The 24202-nt window shown below is 45.4% G+C and overlaps 1 protein-coding gene and 1 pseudogene across 1 annotated transcript in view; one reads left to right on the top strand and one right to left on the bottom strand.

The window, feature by feature from the left end:
- Positions 1-8015, top strand: part of COG3 (component of oligomeric golgi complex 3) — a 32844-nt gene extending 24829 nt beyond the window's left edge. The window contains exons 18-23 of the mRNA XM_040583940.1: positions 235-323; positions 423-557; positions 1763-1838; positions 3515-3642; positions 4543-4641; positions 5864-8015. Coding sequence (XP_040439874.1) covers positions 235-323; positions 423-557; positions 1763-1838; positions 3515-3642; positions 4543-4641; positions 5864-5893 — 557 coding nt within the window. The 3' untranslated portion in view covers positions 5894-8015. The remainder of the gene's footprint in view (positions 1-234; positions 324-422; positions 558-1762; positions 1839-3514; positions 3643-4542; positions 4642-5863) is intronic.
- The window catches only part of LOC121083258, a 32923-nt pseudogene continuing 14934 nt past the window's right edge, over positions 6214-24202 (bottom strand).

The raw sequence follows: 24202 nt of genomic DNA, 5'->3' as shown, positions 1-24202 counted from the left end.
GTACAACTGTTAGATTCAGGTTTGCCATAGGTACAGTTGAAAAGTAGTGGATCAAGTTCTGTGTGTTTCTGTGCCTGTGCACTTGTGCATCCACACCTAGTGGTAGTGGAGATATTAATGTTATAGTCCTAATCATGCTAGGCCATTCTTTGTGTGTAAATGAGTGATTGAAGTTTTTAATTCCTGGAGCTGAATGCCATTGACTTACAATGTGAGTGACTTTATGATTCACAGATGCAGCATTTAAAATCCTGAACCCTAAGACGGTTTCAAGATTTTTTAGACTAAACAGCAACAACGCCTTGATACAGTTCTTACTGGAGGTAATATGGAGTGTTATTGCATTAAGAAAAATTGGATCATTCAGGCAGGTGGTGATCTCTGGCAAATAAAAAGGAGAGAATTATTGTCTTCTGTTCAAGGGTACTCCAGAAATCAGAGAACATTATATCGACTCTAAGAAAGATGTAGATCGTCATCTGAAATCAGCTTGTGAGCAGTTTATTCAGCAGCAAACCAAACAGTTTATAGAACAGCTGGAGGAGTTCATGACAAAGGTACAAACATGTTATGTTCATTAACCTAACTGAAATACCAGTAGGACAAGGGAATTAGTATTTAAATTGGGTATAGGAGAAGCTGCTAGTTCTGTCTGATTTACTGAAGACGGTGGCATTTCCCATTATAAGGTCATGATTCCCTTTAAGTTCCAACAACAATTTTCCGGGCATTTTTGAGATTAATGGATTAAAGGAACATGGCGTAGTTCATTTGTAAAAGCAACCCTTAATACATTTTGATCAAGAAGCTTTAATGTTTCATTGACTTGAAACAGGTCTGTGAAAATTGGCAAAAGCTTTTCTGTTTGCGCGAAAATGCCTACTTTGACTGAATTAGTAAGCCTTCAAAAATAATCTTGGGTCCTGTGTGTTTTTGAGGGACATCTTAGACTATGGCTGTGAAGTGTGTTAAATTTTTCTGTTCTCAGCATGTTTTACACCAGTGAGGTGCTTGCTGAGCAGGACTTACCTCCCAAGTCCTGTCCGTGACAGAAATTCCTGATAGAAGTTGGTCAGAAAGACTGGGCATTCTAGGGGATAGATTGTTACAATGTACTTCTTTCTACAACCTGCTGTAGAGCTCAGGATTTTTAAGCATCTTGAGAAGACCACACAGCAAGATCTGTTACTTCTGGAAAATGAAGTGTGTGATGTGGATCCTTATTTATGGAAAATGTGGCCTCACATCTCAAAGTGGGGCTACAGCATTCCGTGGACATCATAAATATCCAAATATCCCAGCTGCTTTTTTTTGAGAATTTAGAAGATTACAGTATTAAATTTACCAATGCCTGTCAGACTGGGGTGAGGAGCCAGTGGCATGCCTAAAATATAGGTGGGTAACTGGTGAGATTGACAGGTTGTCCAGGTGATCCCAGTGATTTGTTGGGAATCTGGGGAGTTTGACTAACCTGCTTAAGTATAAACCTCTTTTGAGGTTTTGTGTCCTTAGGTGTCTAAACATCTTTGTAAATTTAATCCTGTTTTAAATTTTATTTTCAAGAAATAATCATGGTTGTAATTTTAAATTGCACTTCTGTCAGGCTGCTTCCCCTGTGTGGTGTTAAGTCAGGGTTTGGAACGGAGAGAGCAGGGGAGATTGCATACACTGCAGTATCTAACAGACTTGTGCAATTGTGGCTTGGTCGCTTTGTTGTGAGTTCAACTGAAAGAAACTAATTTATTGGTTGTACTTACTTTAGGTAGCTGCTTTAAAAACAATGGCTACTCAAGGAGGTCCCAAATACAGCCTTTCGCAGCAACCGTGGGCGCAACCAGGTATTTGCCTTGTTTTATATTCATGTTACCCGTGAGGTGCTTGTAGGCTAATAAAGCTTTGATCGTTTATTACTTTGAGACTTCTTCTAAAAACTTTTCATCAAACGGAGAAAGAAAACCTTTCCATTCACCATTTTTGGTAGACCAATAGAAGCTGCGTTATATGGGGCTCAGGTATTTCAGAATGTCATTTGTCTCTGTACCTGACTTCTAAAGCATAGGAGTCTGAAAAGCTGGTCAGATTAATTTGGACTGTGAGACTGTGATTGATTTTGAAAAATTCTAAGTACCTAAGAACTGTCTGCCTTTTTCTTGAAAATCCTGGCTTCCATTTTTACCTCTGTGCTAGTTTAAATGTCTTAAGATGCCTCTAAATCAAAACCTGACAAACTTCAGAATATGTATTTAATTGGTGCAGTAGATGAATGACTTGAGTATTTCTCAGGCTGTGATTGTTCTTGCATGAAAACAGCATTTCTGCAACTGCATACAGAATGTGCTTAAGGAATTATTTGATTACATTTAAGATAAAGCTTTTGCTTTTGTAGCAAAAAAAGAATCTGCATTGAAGCTTTTATTGTCTGTACATTTGGTACCTGCTTTATTTTCAGTTTTCCTGTCACTATGCAAAAATTGAATCTAGCTTCGTTTTCTTCTTCTTAAGAATTAAAATGTGGATGCTTCCTAGGAACATTTGGAGTAGTTTAGATGCTCCTGGGTTGTTTTGCTCTTCACATTACAAAGTTGTGCTTTTGGGTGACACTGAGAAATCTGTTAGTTCCAATCCATACATTGGAACCTTCTGTTGCATCATGTCCTTAAAATGCAAAGCTAGCCTCGTTCATTCATAATTCAGTGCTGCTCCATGGGTCAGACATTCTCAAGGGCTAACTTGAGCTTCTACTTAACATCTCCTGCTTCTTCGGCAGTGTTTTTAATGTTTGTTTGGAGATAATTATGTGTGTAGAGGCAGATCTAAGCAGAGCTTCTGCTGTTTCTTGGAGTCATTTGCCTGGGAAGCAGGAGTAGGGAGAAGATTTAGACACAGTAAAAACTGAGGGGAAAAAAATAAATACAGTATATTAACTTTGATACTTTAAAGCTACAAAATGTACTTTTCCCCTGCCCTTTAAGCAAAGATATTGTAATATCATTAAAATGCCCAGCAATAAAGAAAGAAGGTCTGGTCTGAGAGAGGATTCCCGTTTGGTTGATTCAAAATCCAGATGGCTGCACAGCCTTTATTCTTACAGACGTGGCCTGTGGTCAGTAAGGAGAATTTGTGACAGGCTCTTCTCTTCACTAGCACTGTTTATTTCCCAGCAGTTTCTTTTCCAGACAAGTTTTCTAGGGAGGAGGCTATTTAGAACATTGTTGCTCTTGGAAGGCGGTGACTTCAGGAACCTCAGGAGGATGTGGCAGCTTGCAGAAATGGGTTGGATGCATTTCCTGTAGGGAAAGAGAGGCTAATGTCATGGGTAGGTCCCAAAAGAAAAGCCTTGTCTGGCGTGCTGTGGTTGTATGATGCTGCACAGACCGGTCATCCCCTCTTGCCCTTTCACTCAAACCTGTGGTTATGATCAGCCCCAGTAAAGTGGAGGTGATACTCTAGAGTGTAGACTTCAACTAGCAGAATGACATTTTAGCCTATTAAGCATATTTTCTTTTACTTTCAGCAAAGATCAATGATCTGGTCTCTTCCACTTACAAGACAATAAAAACAAAGCTGCCATCAACGTTACGAAGCATGTCGTTATACTTGTCCAATAAAGATACGGAATTAATTTTGTTTAAGCCTGTTAGGGTGAGTATTGCTAGGTGTACTTCAGCATGTTTTTCCGTAGTGTTGGGCCTTCATTTAGTTAAAGACTTTAAACACATTTTGTGGATCGTTCGCCTTATATTTCTGTGTGTATATGGTTATATGTATAACATACCTATATAAATGTATGTGTATCTATACAGACACAAATACATACACATGTCTGTAGAGTTACTCTAAGCTACCAGTCCAGCCAGTAAACATGACACATACCATGTGTATGTAATAGTGAACAAACTATAACAGTCACTGTGGTGTCCCTGATCTAAGAAGCCTGTTGTAAAGACGCACAAAATAAAGTAAAACCAAACCAAAACCCAATCTAGTGATGTTTTATAATGCTACGTTTAGCTTTAAAACCCAAAACAAAACAGCTGTCCTACCCTCCATTATACTCAGCCTACATAACATACACGTTACAGGGAAAGTAACTGGTTCTGTTCATTCTGCGTGTCTTCCTTAACACCATACGAGCTACTGTAAAGAAAATTAACTCTGTCCTAGCCAAAACTAGTACAGCTTGGTCAGTTACACATGGGCAGAAGCACTGGAGGCAGAGAGAATGATACAGCTTTAATGGGAGACCCACTGCAAGCCCACCAGAAAGAGCAAAGCTTCAGTTTTAAGCTTCCAGGCTAAGTCCATAGGACTCAGTGGTTCACCTTAGCGTATCTTAGCTGAGTTTTCATCTCACAGCCAATGTGGATTCCTTGTGGCTGTTTTAGGGGCTTGTTTTAGAACAAAAGCTCTTAAAGCTCAAGTGCTTCTCCCTATCTGGTCACTTCAGTAGCTATTCCATGTACACTGTGCTTATTCTGGTTTGTTTTTGAGATGGGTGTTGTGGTTTTTTTATACTGAGTTTTTTCTTCTTTCCTTTAAAAGAATAACATTCAGCAAATGTTTCAGAAACTCCATGCTTTCTTAAAAGAAGAATTTAGTGAAGAAGATCTCCAGATCATAGCTTGTCCTTCAGTGGAACAGGTATATGTGGAAGCTCCCTGTTTTATGAGTTACTCTTTCATGTAACTGGCCTTTTTTAAACATTAATTTTTTTCATTTTTAGTATTTTTAGTGTTCAGAATCTTTGTTTATTTACTGTACCCCTTAATCCTGGATGATTAAACCCAGGGCTTTATCCGAACTCTAGGCTCTCAGCTAAAAGGGTTTTTTTTTTGTTTCTTTTTATGAATATCCAATAGATTTTTTTTTTTAAACTGAAGGTGGTGATTGACATTGCTGGGGATTGAGTTGTACAACATCATGGCAGAATCTTGCTGTTTCTGGGCATTGCCTTTACGGAGAGCTATCAAAGATAGTGAATATGCTTTAAAAAAGCCTCTGTGTTTGAAGGCAGTCTTGCTTTTGACAAATGCAAAAAGCAGCAACTTTTACATTTAGGAAGCATGAGAAAGAATCACAAAGGTTCATTTGAAGTAAATTGCATTGGGAAAATGTGCAGATGTTTATGGTAATGTAACCCTGCATGATAAGGTCTTTAGTCTCTGAGATGATTTGGATTAAGAATTCTCTGTATTAGGATGCTCTGACAGAAACTAAATAGGTTTTTAAAAATCTCACTTTGCCCTTAGTGGTTCAGGGAATGTGGATAGAATTGCGATTATTCCAGGATGCCAATGTTTAAACAGATAATCTAGTTTAGATTAGAGGACGTGGCCTGCAGTGAATGTGGCTACAGGGATGTGTGGTAACTGTCCTGGAGCACTGAGTGGGAGTGGTGCACTACTGGAAGGAGGTGGGGTTGTGCTAGAGGAGATGGCTTCCTCTAATTATCTATTAATCTGTAGGATCAAATGTCCTACAAACAGAAGTGTATGGGAAACCGTATCGTAATCTATGTGAAACAAGTATTGTGAAGGATCCTCAGTGTGGTTCAAATATCTAAGGTGAACGTTAACACTTTTTGCCAGTATATGTATTATTCGTAATTCCTACTAGACACTTTGACACAGTAGGTTGTGACTGCTGAAACGACTAGTCGGCATGGTCAACAATTGTGTTTTAAAAAGCCTGTGGGTGGGCATTTGACTGGAAATTTTGGCTAGTTGTTATTGTAGCTGTCTTCTCTGGATTCATCTAAGACTCTGTCTGCTTCCTAGGAATCCTGTTTAAAGGTTAAAATGTAAGACATCAGTTCTGAAACTTAGCCGCTCTGTCTAATGTAGGCTTTCCTTTTGTCTTTCAGGTGAACTTACTTTTATCGATGTCTAAGTAGCCCAACAGTGAGGCTGCTTGAAATATGCTTCAGCTGAATGCCGAGCAGTGAAGGGAATGCAAAGACATTTGCTTGAAGTAGACTAAGGATCCCACTGTGCAGGCCAGTCTGCATCAAAGCTATTCAGGCTGCTTAACCCTGGTTCAGGAAAAAAAGAGAAAAAAAAGTTTTATTGATTTGTTAAAGGTCTTTCTGTTCATTGGCTTGAGAAATGAGGGTGAAGAAAATATAACGAAACCCCTTTGCTGATCACTTATGAAAGCTCAGTTACTGCCTTATCCAGATGTTTTCAAAGTTGAAATATCTTTTTTTTTTTAATATATGTAAAAACCTTTCTTGCGTTCCTTTAATAAGCTGATGTATGCAGTGAAAAGCTGTACTTTCAAAGACACACTGGAAATAAAGAGGAGGGAATTGAATGGGAGCAGTAATAGGTATTTGCAAGGCTTGGAGGTAAGCACGTTGGTATGAGAATTTGACTAAAGCAGGCATGCTCTGATATTTCTTTAATTCCCCAAAAATCCTGGCAGTCAACCATGTGCTTGAACATAATTCAGACATTCTTAGTTGGGCAAACTTTATTTCCCATATATGAAGCATTTCTTGAAACGCTGGATGTGCTGTTTTTCTTACACTGTTGTGACTGGGAGCTGTGAGGTCTGACCTGAAGTTTCGTGCTCTAACCTTCTGCCGTGTAAAGAATCTCAGATCCTTGAGATTTGCAATGGAAAGTTGTGCAATATAATTTCTGTTTCTGAGGGAATTGCATGTTTGCAGGTGCTTTACAGCAAAGCTTAGCATTGAGATTCTCATTTACTTAGTTTTGGGTCAGAGTTGGTTTTTTGCTTTACCCAAGATCAAATGGTGGTGTCATATTGTTTAAAGTGGGAACTGGGACTTGTACAGCCTTTGTGCGCTGAAGTTGAGTGCTAGTTAAGGGGGGTGTGGGGATGTCAGAAATTGAGTGTTCAAGCCTGTCAAATCAGCATTGTAAACAGGGGATAAGTACTCGGTAACTGATAAACAGTGCACACTGTTCAGGATGCATTAATTGGTCATTATTTCAGAAAGCTGAGTACTAAACACTTGGCCATTAATGGAATGAAGCACTACAGGTAGCTTTAGAGTGTCTCAGTGTGTAAGTCTTTATTGTGCAGCACTGCAAAAGAAGAATGTGGTGACTTACATGGCAGATTTTTAACTTATTTATAAAACTTGTTCTGTAGTTTAAATATGTAGAAATTTCCATGCACATCAGTGGTGTTTTGATTTAATATTTTCTTGTTATAAATCATGGCTGGAGACTAAGATGGTAGGGTTTCAATCTACCATGAGAAGAGTTGCAGCAGTGGTGCTGAGGTACAAAAAAATGGTACTCGTAAAACCTTATATAACTCCTTAAAAAAATACCTAAAGGAACTAACAAGGAAGAAAACTTGCCCATTCTTTTTACTTATGTAGAAATACAGGCTGTAAAATAATGTCCAGTGCATTGTAATATATGTATATTTGGTTTTTATAAAGTTTTACAGAAGGACTGCATGGTCGCTGTACAGAGTTAGGACTGACAATACAGACATTGTACAGAGAAGACGTGAAGGGTAAACCTTTGCAGTAGCCACTCTTGTGCTTGGGATCTTTTTCTCTCTAGGAGTACCCAGACAACTCTAGGACAGCTGGTTGAAAGATTAGAAGAGCAATCAGTTTATACAGCCTGTTTGCTAAATGAACATTTGTTTAAACATGTACAGTTTCAGATATTTACGTTTACAAATAGTGTAAATACTTTCAAAAGATTAATTTAAGATGCTTTATATTATCTGACTAGAAACTTGCTGGTTTTAATTTTTTTAAATAAAAACGTTGCCTCCTATTTTGGTCCAAGAGTAAACCTTCATTCTGTATCCTGAGGCTTGTCTGTCAAGATAACTGTAATACAGAGACAATAAACATCCTGTAAGCACAGGCAGTGCATCACTGAGAAGTGTTCTTTTTTAGCAGTAAATTGACTTTATTTGGCACAGATGTATACCTGAGTGCTGAATGTACAGCTAATTGTTAAAGTAATGCCTCTTTATGGTTATAATAAAAGTAAATTTGTATTTTCTTTACTGATAAATTATCTTCTGTTACTTAAATGGTCTCTTTGCTTGCAATTTTGTTAGGGGGAAGAAACCACAACTGCAACAAGAACTTACTTTAACTGGTTGGTTTTTACTAAGAGAAAACTTGGGAACTGGTGGCAGAAAGCACAACTATTACTGTATTTGATAGCTGTTCGTGGCACCTGGTTCTTCACAGACTCACCTACCTGTAGTTTCTCATTACCACATACTGTTCTCTTGGCCCGTGGTATTGTAGAAACACGTCATCCAGAGGCTTGTGGTTTGTACCCTCTAATGTCAGCATGAAGCTTCCTTTCATCCTCTGGCTCCGACAATGTCATTTGAATGAGCTAACCTAGGGAAAAATGCTCCTGTCTCTTGGAATTCAGCTTCTGTCTGACTGGTGTGGGGCAGCGATGTGTGACTATTGCTTCCTAGGTGCTTGGAGCCTCCTTAAAGAGGTTTGGTCCTTTGGATTGCATCTCTCCTAAATGAAGCCAATGCCAAAGCAGCTGCCCAGGCATTCATACTTCTTGTATGACAGTGATGCCCACAGCTCAGCTTATGCTGTGCCAGCTGTTTTCCAAGCAAAACCAATAGTCTTGTTATCTCAAGTCAGGGTTCTTCTCCTGGTGTGGAAGAGCCAATCCACACACCAGCTGAGATACTTGTTTGTTGTCTGTGCAGAGATGGGTGCTAGGTGGTAATCCACAAAGCTAGCACACCTGTTAACACATGGCAAAATTTTATAGGCTTTGAACAATCAATTACAGTTATGTTTAGTTGCACTTAATTCTTGTTGGTTCTTACAAGTCTCCATTTAAAGGTACAGTGTTCTTTTTTTCACCACTCGTTCTGTGGGGAGGGGGCTTTGCTAGTAGGGGGCTCTCTTTTAATCGAGGATGGATCTTATAGTATGCTGATTAGGATAGTTCACACACAGTTCCAGTAATTTTCTGTTCAGTCTCATTAACCATTTGGTTCTCCTTGAGGTTATCTTGTGCCCCAGCCCGACATATTTATGGTCTCTGTGCCTTCTCTCAAAGCCGTGTTTTGTTAACTGTAAGGATTTAATGAACGTCCTCTGTTTTTCACATTTTCTTCTTTTTCATTATAGATATTTACTTTTTTGGTTTTCCCTCTCTCTCTCTCTTAAAAATAGTTCTTGTATCAGTCCCTTCCTTAAATTGTGCATGTTTGGTATTGACAGAGTGGTATGGGTAGGAAAAGGGGGAAAACTCTGTTGCGGAGGCGGATCGTGTGGTGACTGCAGGTAGATCCAGCCCTGTGTCCACAAATGCTTTCTCCTACCCTCCTATGTTTTCAGCGTCGCTGAACCCTAAACCCAAGCCAACACTGTGAAGTGAATCATATCTTTAATACAAAGACCTCTGAATAGAACAACAAAAAAAGAATGAGGTGGCCCCTTTTGGTGGTGGCCAGCCATGCCGCTAAGCCATGGGAATTCCCATCTACCACCAACTGGAACCCTGAAACCCAACAGGTACCTCATCTTCCCTCTCCTGGATTACCTCTGGTCCCTGTACCCAAGCTGTCATTTGTCACCCCCTCTCGACCCGTGTCTCTGGCAGCCAAAGCAGGCTGGTCAGTCGCACTGGGTGTGGGTTTGTAGGAAGGAAGTCATCTCCTTCAAAGTCCTGCACATTCCACATGTAACCCCATGACCATGCTGTGATACAGCAAGTGCTTCCGCTTGGCGTTAGGACTTGATGTACAGGAGGACAGGCATTGTGAGCTTGGACAAGGGAGCTCTGTGTGCAACACAGAGTGACTGTTATTGCCTTTATGAAGGAGAAGCTGACCTGAAATGCTGATGTAACTGCTTGCAGTGAGTCCTAATGTCTTCATTTCAGTATTTCAGGCAGGCAGCAGAAACCAGAGGAGTGATATCACCAAGAGAGGGGTTGCCAAAGGTATTGCAGCGCTCTGTATTTTGGACAGCAGGCTCCCCAGCTGAACCTTTTTGGATTGGAGGAAGAGCTCCTCTTCACTCTCTGGCCACTCAAGTAGGTGACTTGTCTCTGGATCTTTCAGCAGCGAAGAGAGGCTCTGCAAGGCGAAGGGTGTTAACGAACCCCCTGAAGGGAGGCAGGGTAGCAGAGCAGAGCACACCTTGTCACCCAACCTTCCATGCTCACCTGTGTAGCGTGTCCAGGCTGCCCTTCCCCTCCGTGCCTGTGGGGTGCCCTAACCCTACAGCTCCCCTGTGCAGGTGATCTGATGCCCGTACAAGAGGGCTGAGAAGCCAAAGTCGTGCTCTGGCCTCCTTCGGTGGGAGTGGGCTGCCCAGAAGTTGTGGGGCAGGGAAGATGTAGCAATGGGTCCTAGAAGAAGTCTGAATTTGGAGGATGGGAGAGCAGGTGCCAGTGCTTTATGGTTCCGTATACTGACGTTGGATTGTTGCCACCTTTCTGAATAGCTACCTCAGATGTCTCTTTCCATTAGCAATACATCTGTGGCCACGTGTAGAATATTGCTCTGAGGACTGTCAAGATTTGGTTCGTGCCTGCACTGAGGAAGACCACGGGAATCCTTCACCCTGAGGCCACAGCCCCCCACCAAGCACAAGCTCCTGGTGCTGTGTGACCTGCGTTTCAGAGCTGACCACTCGTGTTTGCATCCAGCAAAGGACAGGGATGCACACCAGTGGGCTGGGACGGTTGCACCAGCACTGAGCAGGGCTGAGCCCTGGCCAGCACATCATTTCCACCTCCAGGGAAGGGTCAGAGGTGGGGAGCCTGAGTGACAGCAAATACCAAAAGACTTTGGCATTCCTCTCCCCAGATGCTCGTTTCACATTAAGTGAAATGCTGTTTAGATAAAATCAGGAGCTTTGTGTTGGTATTGACATTTAATATAAATGTTTTGAAAAGAAATAGTGTTTCAAAATGAATTTGTGAGACTTGCAGTTCTTACCCTTCAGCGACAGCATTTCAATCTTATCTAAATGCTTTCCTGAAAGGGAATTTCATTAAGATTCACACAGGCAGGAAATTTGCTTTTGAATGAAATGGTGATTTTTCCACCTGAAAATTTGTGACCGGTCCCATGCAGCAGCCCCAAGCTTATCTCCACTGGGTGGTTTCCCTGCTGCTGTTGCTCTCCGAGGAGCTGGCAGGCAGGAGCTGGCCAGGCAGGGCTACCACAGCAAGTGCTCACCTTGAGCCAGGACCCATGTTGAAACAGATGTGATCGCTGCCATCCAAGTCAGTTTGATCCTGAGCCGGGACTGTAATGGTGATGTGGCTGTTCAGTTTCACAGTGATGGAGTGGAAAGAAGGACTGCGAGTGTGGTGGCTGAAGTCGTACCACTTCCAGTGCTTTGGGCTGACCCCTGCCTGGCCCAAGCAGATCCCGGTGCAGGGGTCCAGGGTGGTCCTGGGGACAAATTCAAAGCTGGATGAATCCAGAGCCAACAACTTTCTGGTCCCAAATGCCATCCTTTGCCTGCAGTTGGACCAAACTTCCTTTCTATTCAAGAGTCACTGCTGGGACCTGATGCATCAAGTCAGGGACTGGGTTTTGGTAGTAGTTTTTGTCATATGCTAAAAGCACCCTACAGAAATTAGCTGGCTCCCAGCAGAGCAATGAGTCCCTGAAGGGTAGAGAAAATCCTCTGGTGCAGCGTGTGCTCTGTGTGTGTGAGTCTCCCTCTTCCTGTTGCACGTCTATATCTTCTAAAATTCCCTGGACATGGCAAATTATTTTGCTCTGGCAACCTTTATGCGAAAAACAGGTCCTCTATGCATGCACATGTGGTCATGAATGTGGCTGGGTAGGGGAAATGGACTTGCCAAACTACAGAGAGAAACACAGCGTGTGGGGGAAAGCAACCCGTATTTATGGCATACAAATGCACATTGATACTCCCTATCTCATGACAGCCTGGGTAGGTGGCTCAGGGCACTGGAGCATCCCCCCAGCCATGGTACGTGGACAGTTTTTGTCATTCACGGCATGTTTACGTTGAGTTTTTCCCGCCTAAGCGTGAAGAAGGTGATTCTCGCCGGGCTGCGAGAACAGCTTGGCCTGCCCCAGTGTTACCTTGTGCTGCAATTTGGAAAAAAAACAGTAGGGGGGAAAGAAATCTTTACAGCTATGATGTGCTACAGCTCTGGCCGTGGACAAGCCTGAAACTGGTCCAGACACAGAACAGACAACCTACCCACAGGCTGTTGGTGTTCTGCTTTCGTCTTTTTCTTAAATGTCAATGGTCACCTAGCATTGCCCTGAATTTACAAGTGCTGGGAGAGGCTGGCAGGGTCGTAGCAGCCTGCCCCAGCTCGGTGGCAAGCCAGCAGCTGGTGCTTGGCTAATGCTGATGGGGACCATGTGGTCCAGTGTGGTCAGGAGAGACCTGCGGTGGGGTCAGTGATGGTTTAGTGCTGCCAGGGGTTGCCTTGGTGCCGGGCTGTAAAAACCTGGCTGCTGCGTGACGGATGAAAGGCCAACATGTCTGCAGGCAAATGGTAGGACTGCAGGAGTGTGATGGAAGCATGATTGCAAAAGCTATTTAAAATGATTTGTAATAGCCAGGTAGACATTTAAGATGTCCATTAATTAGTCTTAGCACAGGGAAGAGTTGTAAAATTGAAACGGGATGTACTGATCCCCCCAGATACTACCTTTCTGAAGGCAAAGTGGAGACTGGGGGTGGGGTGTTGAAAATTAGTATTTGATGGCTCAGACACCAGCGGTTTCTACTAAAGCCATTGGCCACCTCATATTACAACCCAGACTGCAAGAAATTGTTCACCTAAGTAATTATTTAGTGAGGAACACTCACTGCATATGAGAAACAAACCAGAAGCAATGTTGATCTCAAGCTAACTGACTCTGGCTATTGCGGCTTTTCCTCGCCTGCAGCTGATAAGCCCACATCTTTCCAGCGTGGCCACCTGGGGCTCCATGGGAAGCTGGTAAAGTAGATGTACCCTGATCCCTGCACTGTAATGGGGTCAAAACACCTCAATGGCCATGAGGCCAACCTTGGCCAAGATCCATCCTCACACCAGGGTCTGTGGACAGATGTCACTGGCAATTGAGACGGGACAATCCCCAAGTGCCCTTGTGCCATGCACAGTGCCCGCACCTGGCACCTTGGTGCACAACACAAGAAGACACATGACTCTGGTGGACTGCAGCACAGCCCTCCCACCTTTTCATGCACTTTCACATAGAAAATATAAAACTGGAAAAAAAAAATGAAGATGCTTTCAACGTGCCTTAAAGCCCTGGGGTGCCATGGGGGCAGGTTGGGGACAAGCTGGCACCTGGTGTCACCTCTGGGCTTGCACTTACCACAGGTGGCCATCAGGGTGGAAGCAGACCCCGTGGCCATGGCTCCTGAAGGCAGCTCTGATCCCTGGATAGCTGCTGTCCTCCGGGATGCAATAGGTGAAGAGGGCTTCCTTGGTGAATGTGGTGAGAGTGGCCATGCTGCCCGACAGGTAGCTCAGAACCAGTTAAGGAAAGACGAGCCCACAAAAACCCCACAGAAAGGATGCTTTGGAAGAAAACTTGTGGGACAGTGTCTGGGGGGGAAGTGACCTAAGCCTTCACCACCCTTCAGACACCCAACCCCAAGGCAACCAGCTCTGCAGAGCTCATTTCCTCACAAGAGCAGCACAAGTTGCGTAGCCAGCCCAGGAGGCTGAGGCGGGTTGCCCCAAGGGAGGAGGTTCACGGTGGCCCGCCTTGAGGCAGGGCGTTCCTGTGGCTGTCCCCCCAGCAAGTGCTGTTGCTGCTGGATACTAAACCTCACCGCTTCCATGCATTAACAGGAGAAAAAATGTCTGTCCATCAGATAATGTCATCTTACGGGCTCAGGAGAACGGCAGAGCTGCAGGAGCAAAGGCAAGGTCGTGAGAGGCAGGTAGGGGAGTGGGGCAGGTGCCGAGGGGAAGCCTGCCTGCACACCGGGATGGGGATGCTCTGCCCCAGGCCTTCCTCCCTCCACACTGATACCAACCCCGAGCATTGCCAGGCCATCACACTCTGCTTTCCACCTAGCCTTGGGTTTTTTGTTTGTTTGATTACTTTTTAATTAAATCCTTTTAAATAACTGAGGAAAACTCATCCTTCACTTCTGTGTTTTTGCATTTCATGTACAAAGCTCAGCTCTTCTTATTTTATGTTATTAGCTGCTCTCTGATGATATAATTTGCCAAGGGCCCTCTTTCCATTAGAGACACAAATTTATCCTGCAATACACTGACAAGTGAAATAGAAACATTTCTTTGCTAAGGGCTTAGCTCCCAGCATTACAAGGGAGTTGGGTTTAATGCTTTCTAATAAGAATAAGCAGCATTACTGCCTGCTTCTACGGGAAGAATGGAGAGCAGCTAGGAGAGAGGGGAAGAGGGGACATCTTGTGTTCCCTTCCAACATCGTCATTAAAAGCAGCAGCTAGCTCTCATGTGCAGAAAGGGGCTGTGCTTGGGTTTTGTTTGTCGCAGGGACCCAGGGGACCCATCCACAAGGGCTCCCAGGTGGAGGCACCTGTGAAGTGGCTGACTCCAGTTTTAACTGTGGCACCAATTCATAACCTGGAGACGCACATTTTGGCTCTGCAGAATAGTTAAGAATTACTTCCTGGTGGTAAGGCATGGAGTGGAACAAAAAAGCAACAAACTGACGATTCTGTTCCTGCTTTTATTTTTCAGGCTTTTTATGAGGCTAAAAAGACAGACGGTCCCAGACAGGAGGATTTGCTACCCCTGTATTTCAGGAGGGGAGAGCAGTATAATGCGCTTCTATGTCGAAAATAAAAAAGCCAACAAAATCATTGATCGTGTGATAAATCACAGGTAATTTTCTTGCACTCCTGTGGAAACTGCAATGCTGTCTGGTTTGGGAAGGGAGAGGAGAGGAGAGGAGAGGCAGGGAAGGGAAGAGAGGAGTGATGCTGCAGGGGGCTGAGCTGGCAGGGGGATACCATCCAGCCCCTGTCTCTGCTTGCCCTCCCAGTGTCACTGGGGCTGAGACAAAATGCCCTGGGGAGCTGCTTCTTGTGGCAGCAAGGGTGGAGGGGACACCCCATCGACTGCTGGACATGGTTGTGATGTCCCTCCTGATGAATGAAAGGCTGCCTGGACCCTGTAAAGCTTTTGCCTGTGGTGTTAAATTGTTGGAATGGGGCTTGGCCTGGGACCAGGAGCACTCATCTACTGGGGGTCAGTCTTTTCTGCCAAGTGACAAGCAATAGGACAGGAGGAAACAGCCTCAAGCTGTGCCAGGGGGGGTTTGGATAGGATGTTAGGAAAAATTTCTTCACCGAAAGGATTGTCAAACATTGGAACAGGCTGCCGGGGGAGGTGGTGGAGTGACCATCCCCGGAGGTGTTTAAAGAACACGTAGATGTGATGCTTAGGGACATGATTTAGTGGTGGACTTGGCAGTCCTGGGTAATGGTTGGACCTAATGATCTCAGAGGTCTTTTCCAACCTAAATAATTCTATGATTCTATGTTTCCTAGCTGAGGATCCTGGATCTGACCCCACTAGACAGTTAGGATAGGGCAGCCTGGCATCAAAAGAGATGAATGAAAGTGTGGAAATGAGTAGAGCGGAGTCCGAGGCTTCAGTATGGGTGGGGATCACTGACTTGAGGAGAGGAGATCACTGACGTGGGGGGATCACAGCCTTCAAACTGCATAGGATACCCCATAAGTAAAACCCTTTGTACACACACCATCCCAGTAGAACCCCAGGGACATCAGATTCAGCTTTCCACCTCAGCCATGAACACCTGATTAAGTCCATCTTGAAACAGGCACAAGTTGGTATGTCCCATCAACATAGTGCACCCACTGATAATCATTTTAACACTTTGCTGAATCAGAATCTTCTCCATATCTCATAGGAGATACCTAAATGACCTTGACCAGAGCTGCAAAACTCTCACAGGGTATGAGCAGACCCAACACAATGCAGCTTTCTACAAACCGTGCCTGAAAAGCCACAAGAAGAGATCCAACAGGCTATACCCACCTGTATACAACAGATGCAACAAAATCACTGTCCGGCTCCAGTATGTCTTCTGGAAGTGCTGATGTCAGCTGATGCCTTTTGAAAGGGGCAGTTTTCAGTCTGACAGTGGATTTGTTTTGTTTGGAGAGTCTGAGTGAGATTCTGGTCCCTTAAAAATTTTTAGAAGGTTGTTGTTGAGGGGAAGGTGATGCAGCTTTGTTTCTCCAAGCCTTGCATCATGGATTATTTGGAAAAGAGGGGGGATGGAGGGAGGGAAGCGCTGAGTTTTTCTGTCTTTTGCTTTGTTTGAGGAGAAATAAGTGGAAAGGGAAAATCTTACCTAACAAGGATGGGGTAGGGTCTGTGATGCTGCAGGGTGGCTTTCCTAAGAAATGTAAGGGATCTCCTTGCTTAAAACAATGAAACATCAAGCCCACGAGCAGCTGAGAATTACTTATACCAAAGGATACTAGACATGAACTACCAAGCCTCTTCCATTGCATCTCCTACTCCTCTCAACCAGAGGACAAATAGCTTGGAGATCACAGGCCTTGTTCTATGTTTTGGGTAACTATGAACGTCCCTGGCCACTCATAATTAAGATTATGGCACCTTTTACTACTCAAAGGACTTCATTCTCTGCTGCTTCTCTAGGTGCACTGAAGCTACCGTGTGCTTCTGGCTCCAGGTCAAGACCAGCAATAACAGTAACTCACTAGCAAACGTACATACAGGCAAAAAATTACAGGCACTGCTGAAGTATTTCCCTGTAGTTCTCAAAGCCTCCTTCATCCAACCTAAAATCAAAACCAGGGAAGGTAAAACTAAGACCAAGTTGTTGGCCGATGACACTACCCACTCAATCTAAGGGAAATCAAGTACCATGGGTTGTTATATCAGGATTCACCTGAAGCAGTGCAGATGCCTGTATATGAGATTGTCACCATCGATGGCTTTTGTAGACAAAGAGGAGATACGGGAGATCCATCTCATTGCAGGTCTGATGAATCGTGCAGTAGAAATGCCTGTTTCCCTGCCCTTGGGTCAAGGAGAGCTGCAGGTGATGGGGAAAAGCATGGCTATGCACGTGCATAGGGAGGGTGACCAGCCCTTGGGACATCCTGCCCACGCAGCTCACCACGCGTGTGGCTGGGCACCCTGCCTCTCTCCACCTGTGTGCTGTGCCCCGACTGCCACGCTGGCCTCTCCAGGCAAAACTCAGCTTGCATGTCTGATGGGACCAAGCCCTGCACACCGTGTACACTGCTGACCCCTGCAGAGCCAGAGGACAGACCCTAACCAAAAAGCTCCAACTGGGTCCTACCTGGAGAGACCTGAGTGGCACTTGAACCTTGTACTGCCTCTCTGTAACTGAGACAAACTTCAGTGTGAGCTGTCATTCCCATGAAGATAGGGTGGCACTTAAAAGTCAGACCCCAAAGGACCAAAACAGTGGAGGAAAGGGGAAACAGCAACAAAACATGGATAACTCCAGTGATGCAGTTGGTCTCTGCTCACATTACTGAGGCCATTGTGGCCCAGCCATGGCCACCTGTGGTGTGCCCTGGGAAAGATGCGTCCCTAGGGGGGGAAAGCAGGAGTTAGACCCTTCTGCTACTGAGAAGCCTGGGAGAAGGTTGGCAAGTCATATCCATGTCCAAGGCTGCTGGGTGTGGGGACTGAAGCAGCTGCAAGGCAAGGAAGGCCCCGCACAGTGTCAGATGCCTTCAGGGTCTCTCGGGAGAGAACAGTTACCTGGGGTTTGACTAGGGAAAGCCTTTTGCCATCTGGGAAAGCATGTGGCTCCACCCCCCTTTATAGGGAGCTTCCTAATCTGTGAAGGACAAACCTTCAGTGGCCAAAATTGCAGATGGTTGCTGAACCCTCAGCTCTAGGTATGGCTCATCAAGCCGTTCAGTGCCTTTCTAAGGGCTCTACAGTGAAGATGCGCGGCTTGAGGACTCTCAGGCAAGTGTTGCCTTGGCAGCACTGAACTGTCTTGGTCCAACATTTTATTCTGGTCCCATTCAGTGCTGTTGCCTGCTCAGCATGTCCTGCCTAGAGAGGGTGATGGATCTTTCCTGCCAGTGATACCATCGCAGGACTGACATGAGGATGCCTCAATGCTTGTTGGTGCATGTGGGCAGTAGTGTTATGCCAAAAGTAGGTTACTACCAGACAAATTCTCTGGGACCAGAGTGAAGGAACCTGGTGATGAGGCTTTCCTCCTCCCACCAGGGTCTGGGGCTAGTTTCCCTCAGTCCCTTACCATTGCAGCAGTTTCTCCTTGATGCTGCTCCTCAGCTCAGCTTGGGCAGGGTTGGCATGGGGAGTGATTTCCAGCTCTTCTTCCACTTCACCTTCATGCATCAGCTTTTGAATGACAGCATCAGACACTTCCTTATAACTCCTGCAGCAAAATATCTGTGGGGTGCAGTGCCTGCCATGGGCGGTGGGCCTGGCATGGGGCACCTAGGTGTATTGGGTTCCTCCTCACCCTCCAGCTCCCTCGGCCCACATCCCTCTCCCCTTCCTCTCTGCTGCTGCCAGGGGGTGGTAGCTCTCCTTTTTTTTGCCAGGAAGCAGCTTGTGCATCAGGCATGCTCACATGGTACAGGTAGACTCACATTTGCCTGGGGCTGTTCCTTCAGATCCACCACTGTTGGGACTGGCTTTTCAGGACTGCTGCAAAAGGTGCACTTTGTGGAGTCTTCTCTCCAGGTGGTCTCCTCAGAGGACAAAGGAAATTCAGCATCAGCGTCATTAGTTTTTTTAAAACTAAATTGGGCTTAAGTCTATGATGTTCCCATAAAGGCAATCAAGCCCACTGCATTTAGTGTAATGCCAGAACTCCTTTTCTTATTTTACCATAGAATTAATCATAGAATTATTTGGCTTGGAAGGGACCTTACAGACCATCTAGTTCCAACCCCCTGACACGGGCAGGGACACCTTCCACCACACCAGGTTGCTCAAAGCCCCATCCAGCCTGGCCTTGAGCACTGCCAGGGATGGGGCATCCACAGCTTCTCCGGGCAACCTGTGCCAGTGTCTCACCACCCTCACAGGAAAGAATTTCTTCATAATATCTAATCTAAATCCACCCTCTTTCAGTCTAAAGCCACCCCCCTTCAAGCCACCCCCCTTCATCCATCCCCATCTTATAAGCCCTTTTTAAGAATTGAAAGGCTGCAATCAGGTCTCCTTAAAGCCTTCTCTTCTCCAGGCTGAAATATGTATATATGTAATGTCAGCAAACGTAGGTTATATTTAGTTATCTGTGCTCCCAAATAAATGCAGTTGGCATGTTTATGTTTCCTTTTTCAGAACTCGGTGTTGTTTTTCACATGAAAATGTGGACAATTTTTTAATTTGGCCTCCTTTTAACATCCTGTGAAGCACTGAGAAAGCGGAAAAAAGAGCAGAAAAGGCTTTAAGCCTTTTTAAAAGGGTTAAAATTTTAAAACTTTTAAAACAACTTTAAAAAAGCAGCTCCTGTCTATTCTTTAAAAACAACCCCCTCAGAAACTACATTAAAAAACAAGACACACTCAGTTTTTAAGGCAATCTTAATATGGAGAAACTTCAAGGGAAATGAGAATGTTTGCATTTTGGAAAGAAACCCCCCCTGCATTTGCAAACCATTTGTGGTGGAAACATTCATGATTAGCTCTCTTCCATCCTGCTGGGACAAATCACAAATACAGGCTGGGCAGAGAACGGACTGAGAGCAGCCCTGAGGAGGAGGGCTTGGGGTTTTGGTGGATGAGAAGCTCAACATACCCAGCAATGTGCACTTGCAGCCCAGGCAGCCAACTAGATCCTGGGCTGCATCAGAAGCGTGGCCAGCAGGTCGAGGGGGGTGATTCTCCCCCTCTGCTCCTCTTTCATGAGACCCCCCCTGGAGTACTGTGTTCAGCTCTGGGGACCCCAACATAAGAAGGACATGGACCTGTTGGAGTGAGCCCAGAGGGCCACAAAGATGATCAGAGGGTTGGAGCACCTCTCCGGTTAAGACAGGCTGAGAGAGCTGGGGTTGTTGAGCCCGGAGAAGAGAAGGCTCTGGGGAGACCTTATAGCAGCCTGCCAGTGGCTGAAGGGGGCCTACAGGAAAGCTGGGGAGGGGGTCTTACAAGGGCATGTAGTGACAGGACAAGGGGGAACGGCTTTGAACTGAAAGAGGGTGGATTGAGATCAGGCATTAGGAAGAAATTCTTTCCTGTGAGGGTGGTGAGACACTGGCACAGGTTGCCCGGAGAAGCTGTGGATGCCCCATCCCTGGCAGTGCTCAAGGCCAGGCTGGATGGGGCTTTGAGCAACCTGGTGTGGTGGAAGGTGTCCCTGCCCGTGGCAGGGGGTTGGAACTGGATGATATTTAAGGTCCCTTCCAACCCAAACCATTCTATGATTCTATGGTAGTTGCTCAAAAGCAGTTTAAGTCTGTTTTAACTTTAAGGCCTCTTTTTCTCTCTGTGGTATTTATGGTAGCCATCCTGACGCCTTCTACTGTGAATCTTGTCACCCAAAGCCACCCCATCTTGCCCCAGGTTGCTTTCTAGGTGGGTTTTCCTCTTCCATCAGCCAGCTGTGGACCAGGGCTGGCTGGCAGCACAAACCCTGGTGCCACCAGGTCTGAGGAATGGCACCTGTACATTTTTACTGCATACTCTGGTTTTATTTGCTTGCATTGTGGGTTTGCACTGGCCTGGCTATGTGGGCTGCTGCCACTGCTGCTTGTACAAAAGTTGTGCTCTGTCTACAATCCACATCTGACTTTCTGGTTGTGAGAAGAGGTATTATTTATTACACATTCCTTCCCAAAACCTCCCATTGATAGAAGAAGGAAAAGAGCCTCCAGCTCTGACTTGAATGGAATGGGAAATTTGAATGCGAAAAATGGGAAAATGAATGGGAAAACCAGCAACCGAAGGGACTAATTTTCTACTCCCTATCACTACAGCAGGGCTGTGCAAATGTGTGCACCAAGCTGGTGTAGTTCATCAGTAGTGGGCTGGCACTGGGCACACCGCACAGCCATTCCAGCCCCAAACCTTACCCTTAAACAAGCAAGACGTGAAGGCACAGCCCCCGGTTTCAGTCCCTGGAGCGGGCATCGGCATGGCCAGCACTGGAAAGGCTGGGATGGAAATGGAGATTTCTGCCTTTGTGTTTAAGGTGGCTGAGTGTCATCCCCAGTCAGAGGAGGAGGGAGTTGATGGCTGCAGTATCAGTGGGTCTGCCACTGGCCTTTTCTTGAATTTCTGTTTTGCTTTGTGGATCTGTTTTTTTCACTTTTTTTTTTTTTTTTTTTTTCCACATGCAGGCAAGTTTTTTTGTCAGGAGACACAAGTCTTCCCACAGTTGAAGATACACTTCATGCCTGAGTCACTGCTCTTTTCTCATCAAAGGGGTCCTGGTTTTCTGATGGTCAAGCTTAAGTCTCTTAAAGGGGAGAGCCTCTGCCCTTTGGAGCAATTTTTGCTCCATTATCAGAGAAGAGAGACTTTCTTTCTCCCTTTACAGCTGCAGGAGCATCAAACTGCCTCCACAGAGCATTTCTCTGGAAGCCACATGCCTTTTCTGAAAGGCATCTCACCAAAGAGCTGGCAAATCCTGCACTGCCTGGCTTAAAAGGCTGTGATAAGAAATTACTGGGGTCACGGAGAAAACATACTTTGTGCGACCCTGTGGCTCTGAGGTGGACCACTGGACCCTCCAGTGAAGCTGTTCATTTTCTCTCCTCTTTTTTCCCTGGGTGAATTAATTTCATGCCCGCCTTTGGTGCTGGAGTGATGCTTGCCTGACTCCTTTTGGCTACAAATAGCAGCGGCAGCTCTCCAGCCTCCTCCCCCAGACAAGGATGCCCCCAGCAGAAAGAAGTGCCCCTTGTTGTTGCCCCCTGCTGCTGACCCCTCCCTGGGTACTGCTGCAAGCTGCTGCTTCCCAGGAAAAAAACAGCACTGATAAAGCGCTTGTCATTCGTAATTTCTGGTTTCTTTTGCTAACTGACCAGCTGGATCTCACCTTGCCCAGCCAGAGGGCAGTTGCTGTCCCACCATCTTCGTACTCTCCTCCCATGGACAGAGGTTTCTTGTCTGATGCTGGCCTTGGATGACTTGGGCAATCTCGACAGGCTCCCATATGGCTTTTTGCAAGGAAGATTTGCCATCTCACAACTTTGTGTGCAGAGGTTTTCTCAGGGAAAGGCTTTGCCATTCGTTGCTTCCCCTCTGCCTCCTCTCTTGGGCCCCCAGGACTTCTGCACATCTCTTTGTGTCTGGGCCCAGCTTCAGCAGGAGAAAGGGCCACTATAACCCTATCCATCTTCCACCGGTGGAGGGGGCAGACGCACATCCCAGCAAGCGGGATCATCCACTCCAGTCCGTGCAAAGGGAGAAGTACACGTGCTGGTTGGGCACAATGCCATCCATTCCCAGGAACACAAACTGATCTCCAACGACACCGCAAGAGCTTAGGAAACTGCATTTCTTCCCTCTCCTTGGGACCTGGCACTTCAAATTTGAGAGGGAAAGCTGCTAAATCAGCCTAAACATTGTCCCATGCTTTCAAAATATTCATAAATAATCTCAAAATAGCAGTGAGCAGGAAGAGGAGAAGTTTGCTGCTGATATTCAGCGTGGTCGAGGCAAAGGGCTGACTATGAAGAGTTGCAGAAAGACCCTCATGGCACTGAATAAAAGGGTAATAAAATCACAGATGAAATCTTATGTAGATAAATGTAAAGTGATGTGCATGGGAAAAGACAATCCTAGCTTTACACACAAAATGATGGGCTCTGAGTTGGCTATTTCCACTTGGGAGTGAAATTTTCAGGTTATAATAGATAGCTCTATGCAAATGTCAGCTCAACACTCAGTAGCAATCAAAAAAGCAAACAGAAAGCTAGGAATTATTAGGAAAGGAGGAGAGAGCAAAACAGAGGAAATCATTATGCTGCTGTATAAATCTGTGGGTTCCCATCTCTTGAATACTATTGTGCAGTCCTGATTCACCAATCTCAAATATGATACAGAAGAAATAGAAAAGTTACAGAGGAAGGCAATTGAGGGTGATCAAAGGCATAAAAGGGCCTCCATTCAGGGAATGACTGAATAGATTAAGACTTTTTATCTTGGAAGAAAAAATGACTGAAGAAGAAATATGACCGAGTTTCGTGATGGGAAGAGTGACACGACTGGGGAACAGCTGTTCCCATTATTCAGTGCTGTTCAAAGGAAGAGAGTGATCATCAAAGAAAACTATCAAGTGACAAGTTCAAAATAAACAAAAGAGATTTTTTAGCTGTGGCACTCCTTGCCGTAGGGTACAGTGGATGTTTGAAATTTTCATTGGTTCAACAGGGTGTGAACCAATCGATGGAAGAAGAATCCATCATGGGCTATTAAATGCAGGGACAGTGTCTACAGTTCAAGAGGTTCCTGAGTCACAGACCACTAGGGGAGTGGAGAGTATTCTGGGAAGTATAAACAAATGTTTGATCTATTTTTGTATTGCTTCCTGAGCATCTGTTCGTTGCCCATCTTGTATTCAGGGCAGGATGCTGGGCCAGGTGTATTTTGGGGGCTAACCCTTAGCAGTCATCCCCATGTCCTGCACCTCACACCAGGCCATGCCTCCTACTGAGAAAAGCAGCTTAAATGTAGCCCCAGGCGTCTGGTGCTGCTGCCTGTCACCGTTTCCCATGAAGCCCCCTGCATCGCAGAGGTGGAGCTGCTGGGTGGCTTTCCAGCCTGAACACACCAGGCATGATTTTCAGCTTCAAAACTCTTCCACCAAGACCCACAAGCAGGTGCCTCCCCTCTTCCTTTAGCTCCCAAAGCAAAAGCCTCTGCAGGCCACCCACTTCAGAGCATGGACCCCTTCTCATGGTATACCCTTGCTGTGGAAGGGGAAGCCATGATGTTTGTGGCTGCTGAAGCAGACCTTAGTGATGGAGGGAAAGCACCAAGCCAGCTGAGTGCTGGCTATCCCTGATGGGCACACTGACATAAAGCAAAAGGCATGCGCTGCAGTAACCTGGCTCAGCATCATCTCCTCCCATCACTGAGTCTGGGACCTGAGGAAACCTGTCCAGTCCACCTTCTCCTGCACAGATAAGTCTCCTCTGCAGATCCTCAGCTGGAGGCCAAGTCTTTCTTGAAACACAGCTGATAACCAAGGGATGCACCTTGTGCTCCTTGTGGACCTCTGAT

The sequence above is a fragment of the Falco naumanni genome, chromosome 2 (genome assembly GCF_017639655.2).
Source record: "Falco naumanni isolate bFalNau1 chromosome 2, bFalNau1.pat, whole genome shotgun sequence".
Taxonomy (NCBI): Eukaryota; Metazoa; Chordata; class Aves; order Falconiformes; family Falconidae; genus Falco; species Falco naumanni.
Note: the sequence above shows the minus strand (reverse complement) of the source record. Positions and strands in the feature narration are given on the sequence as shown.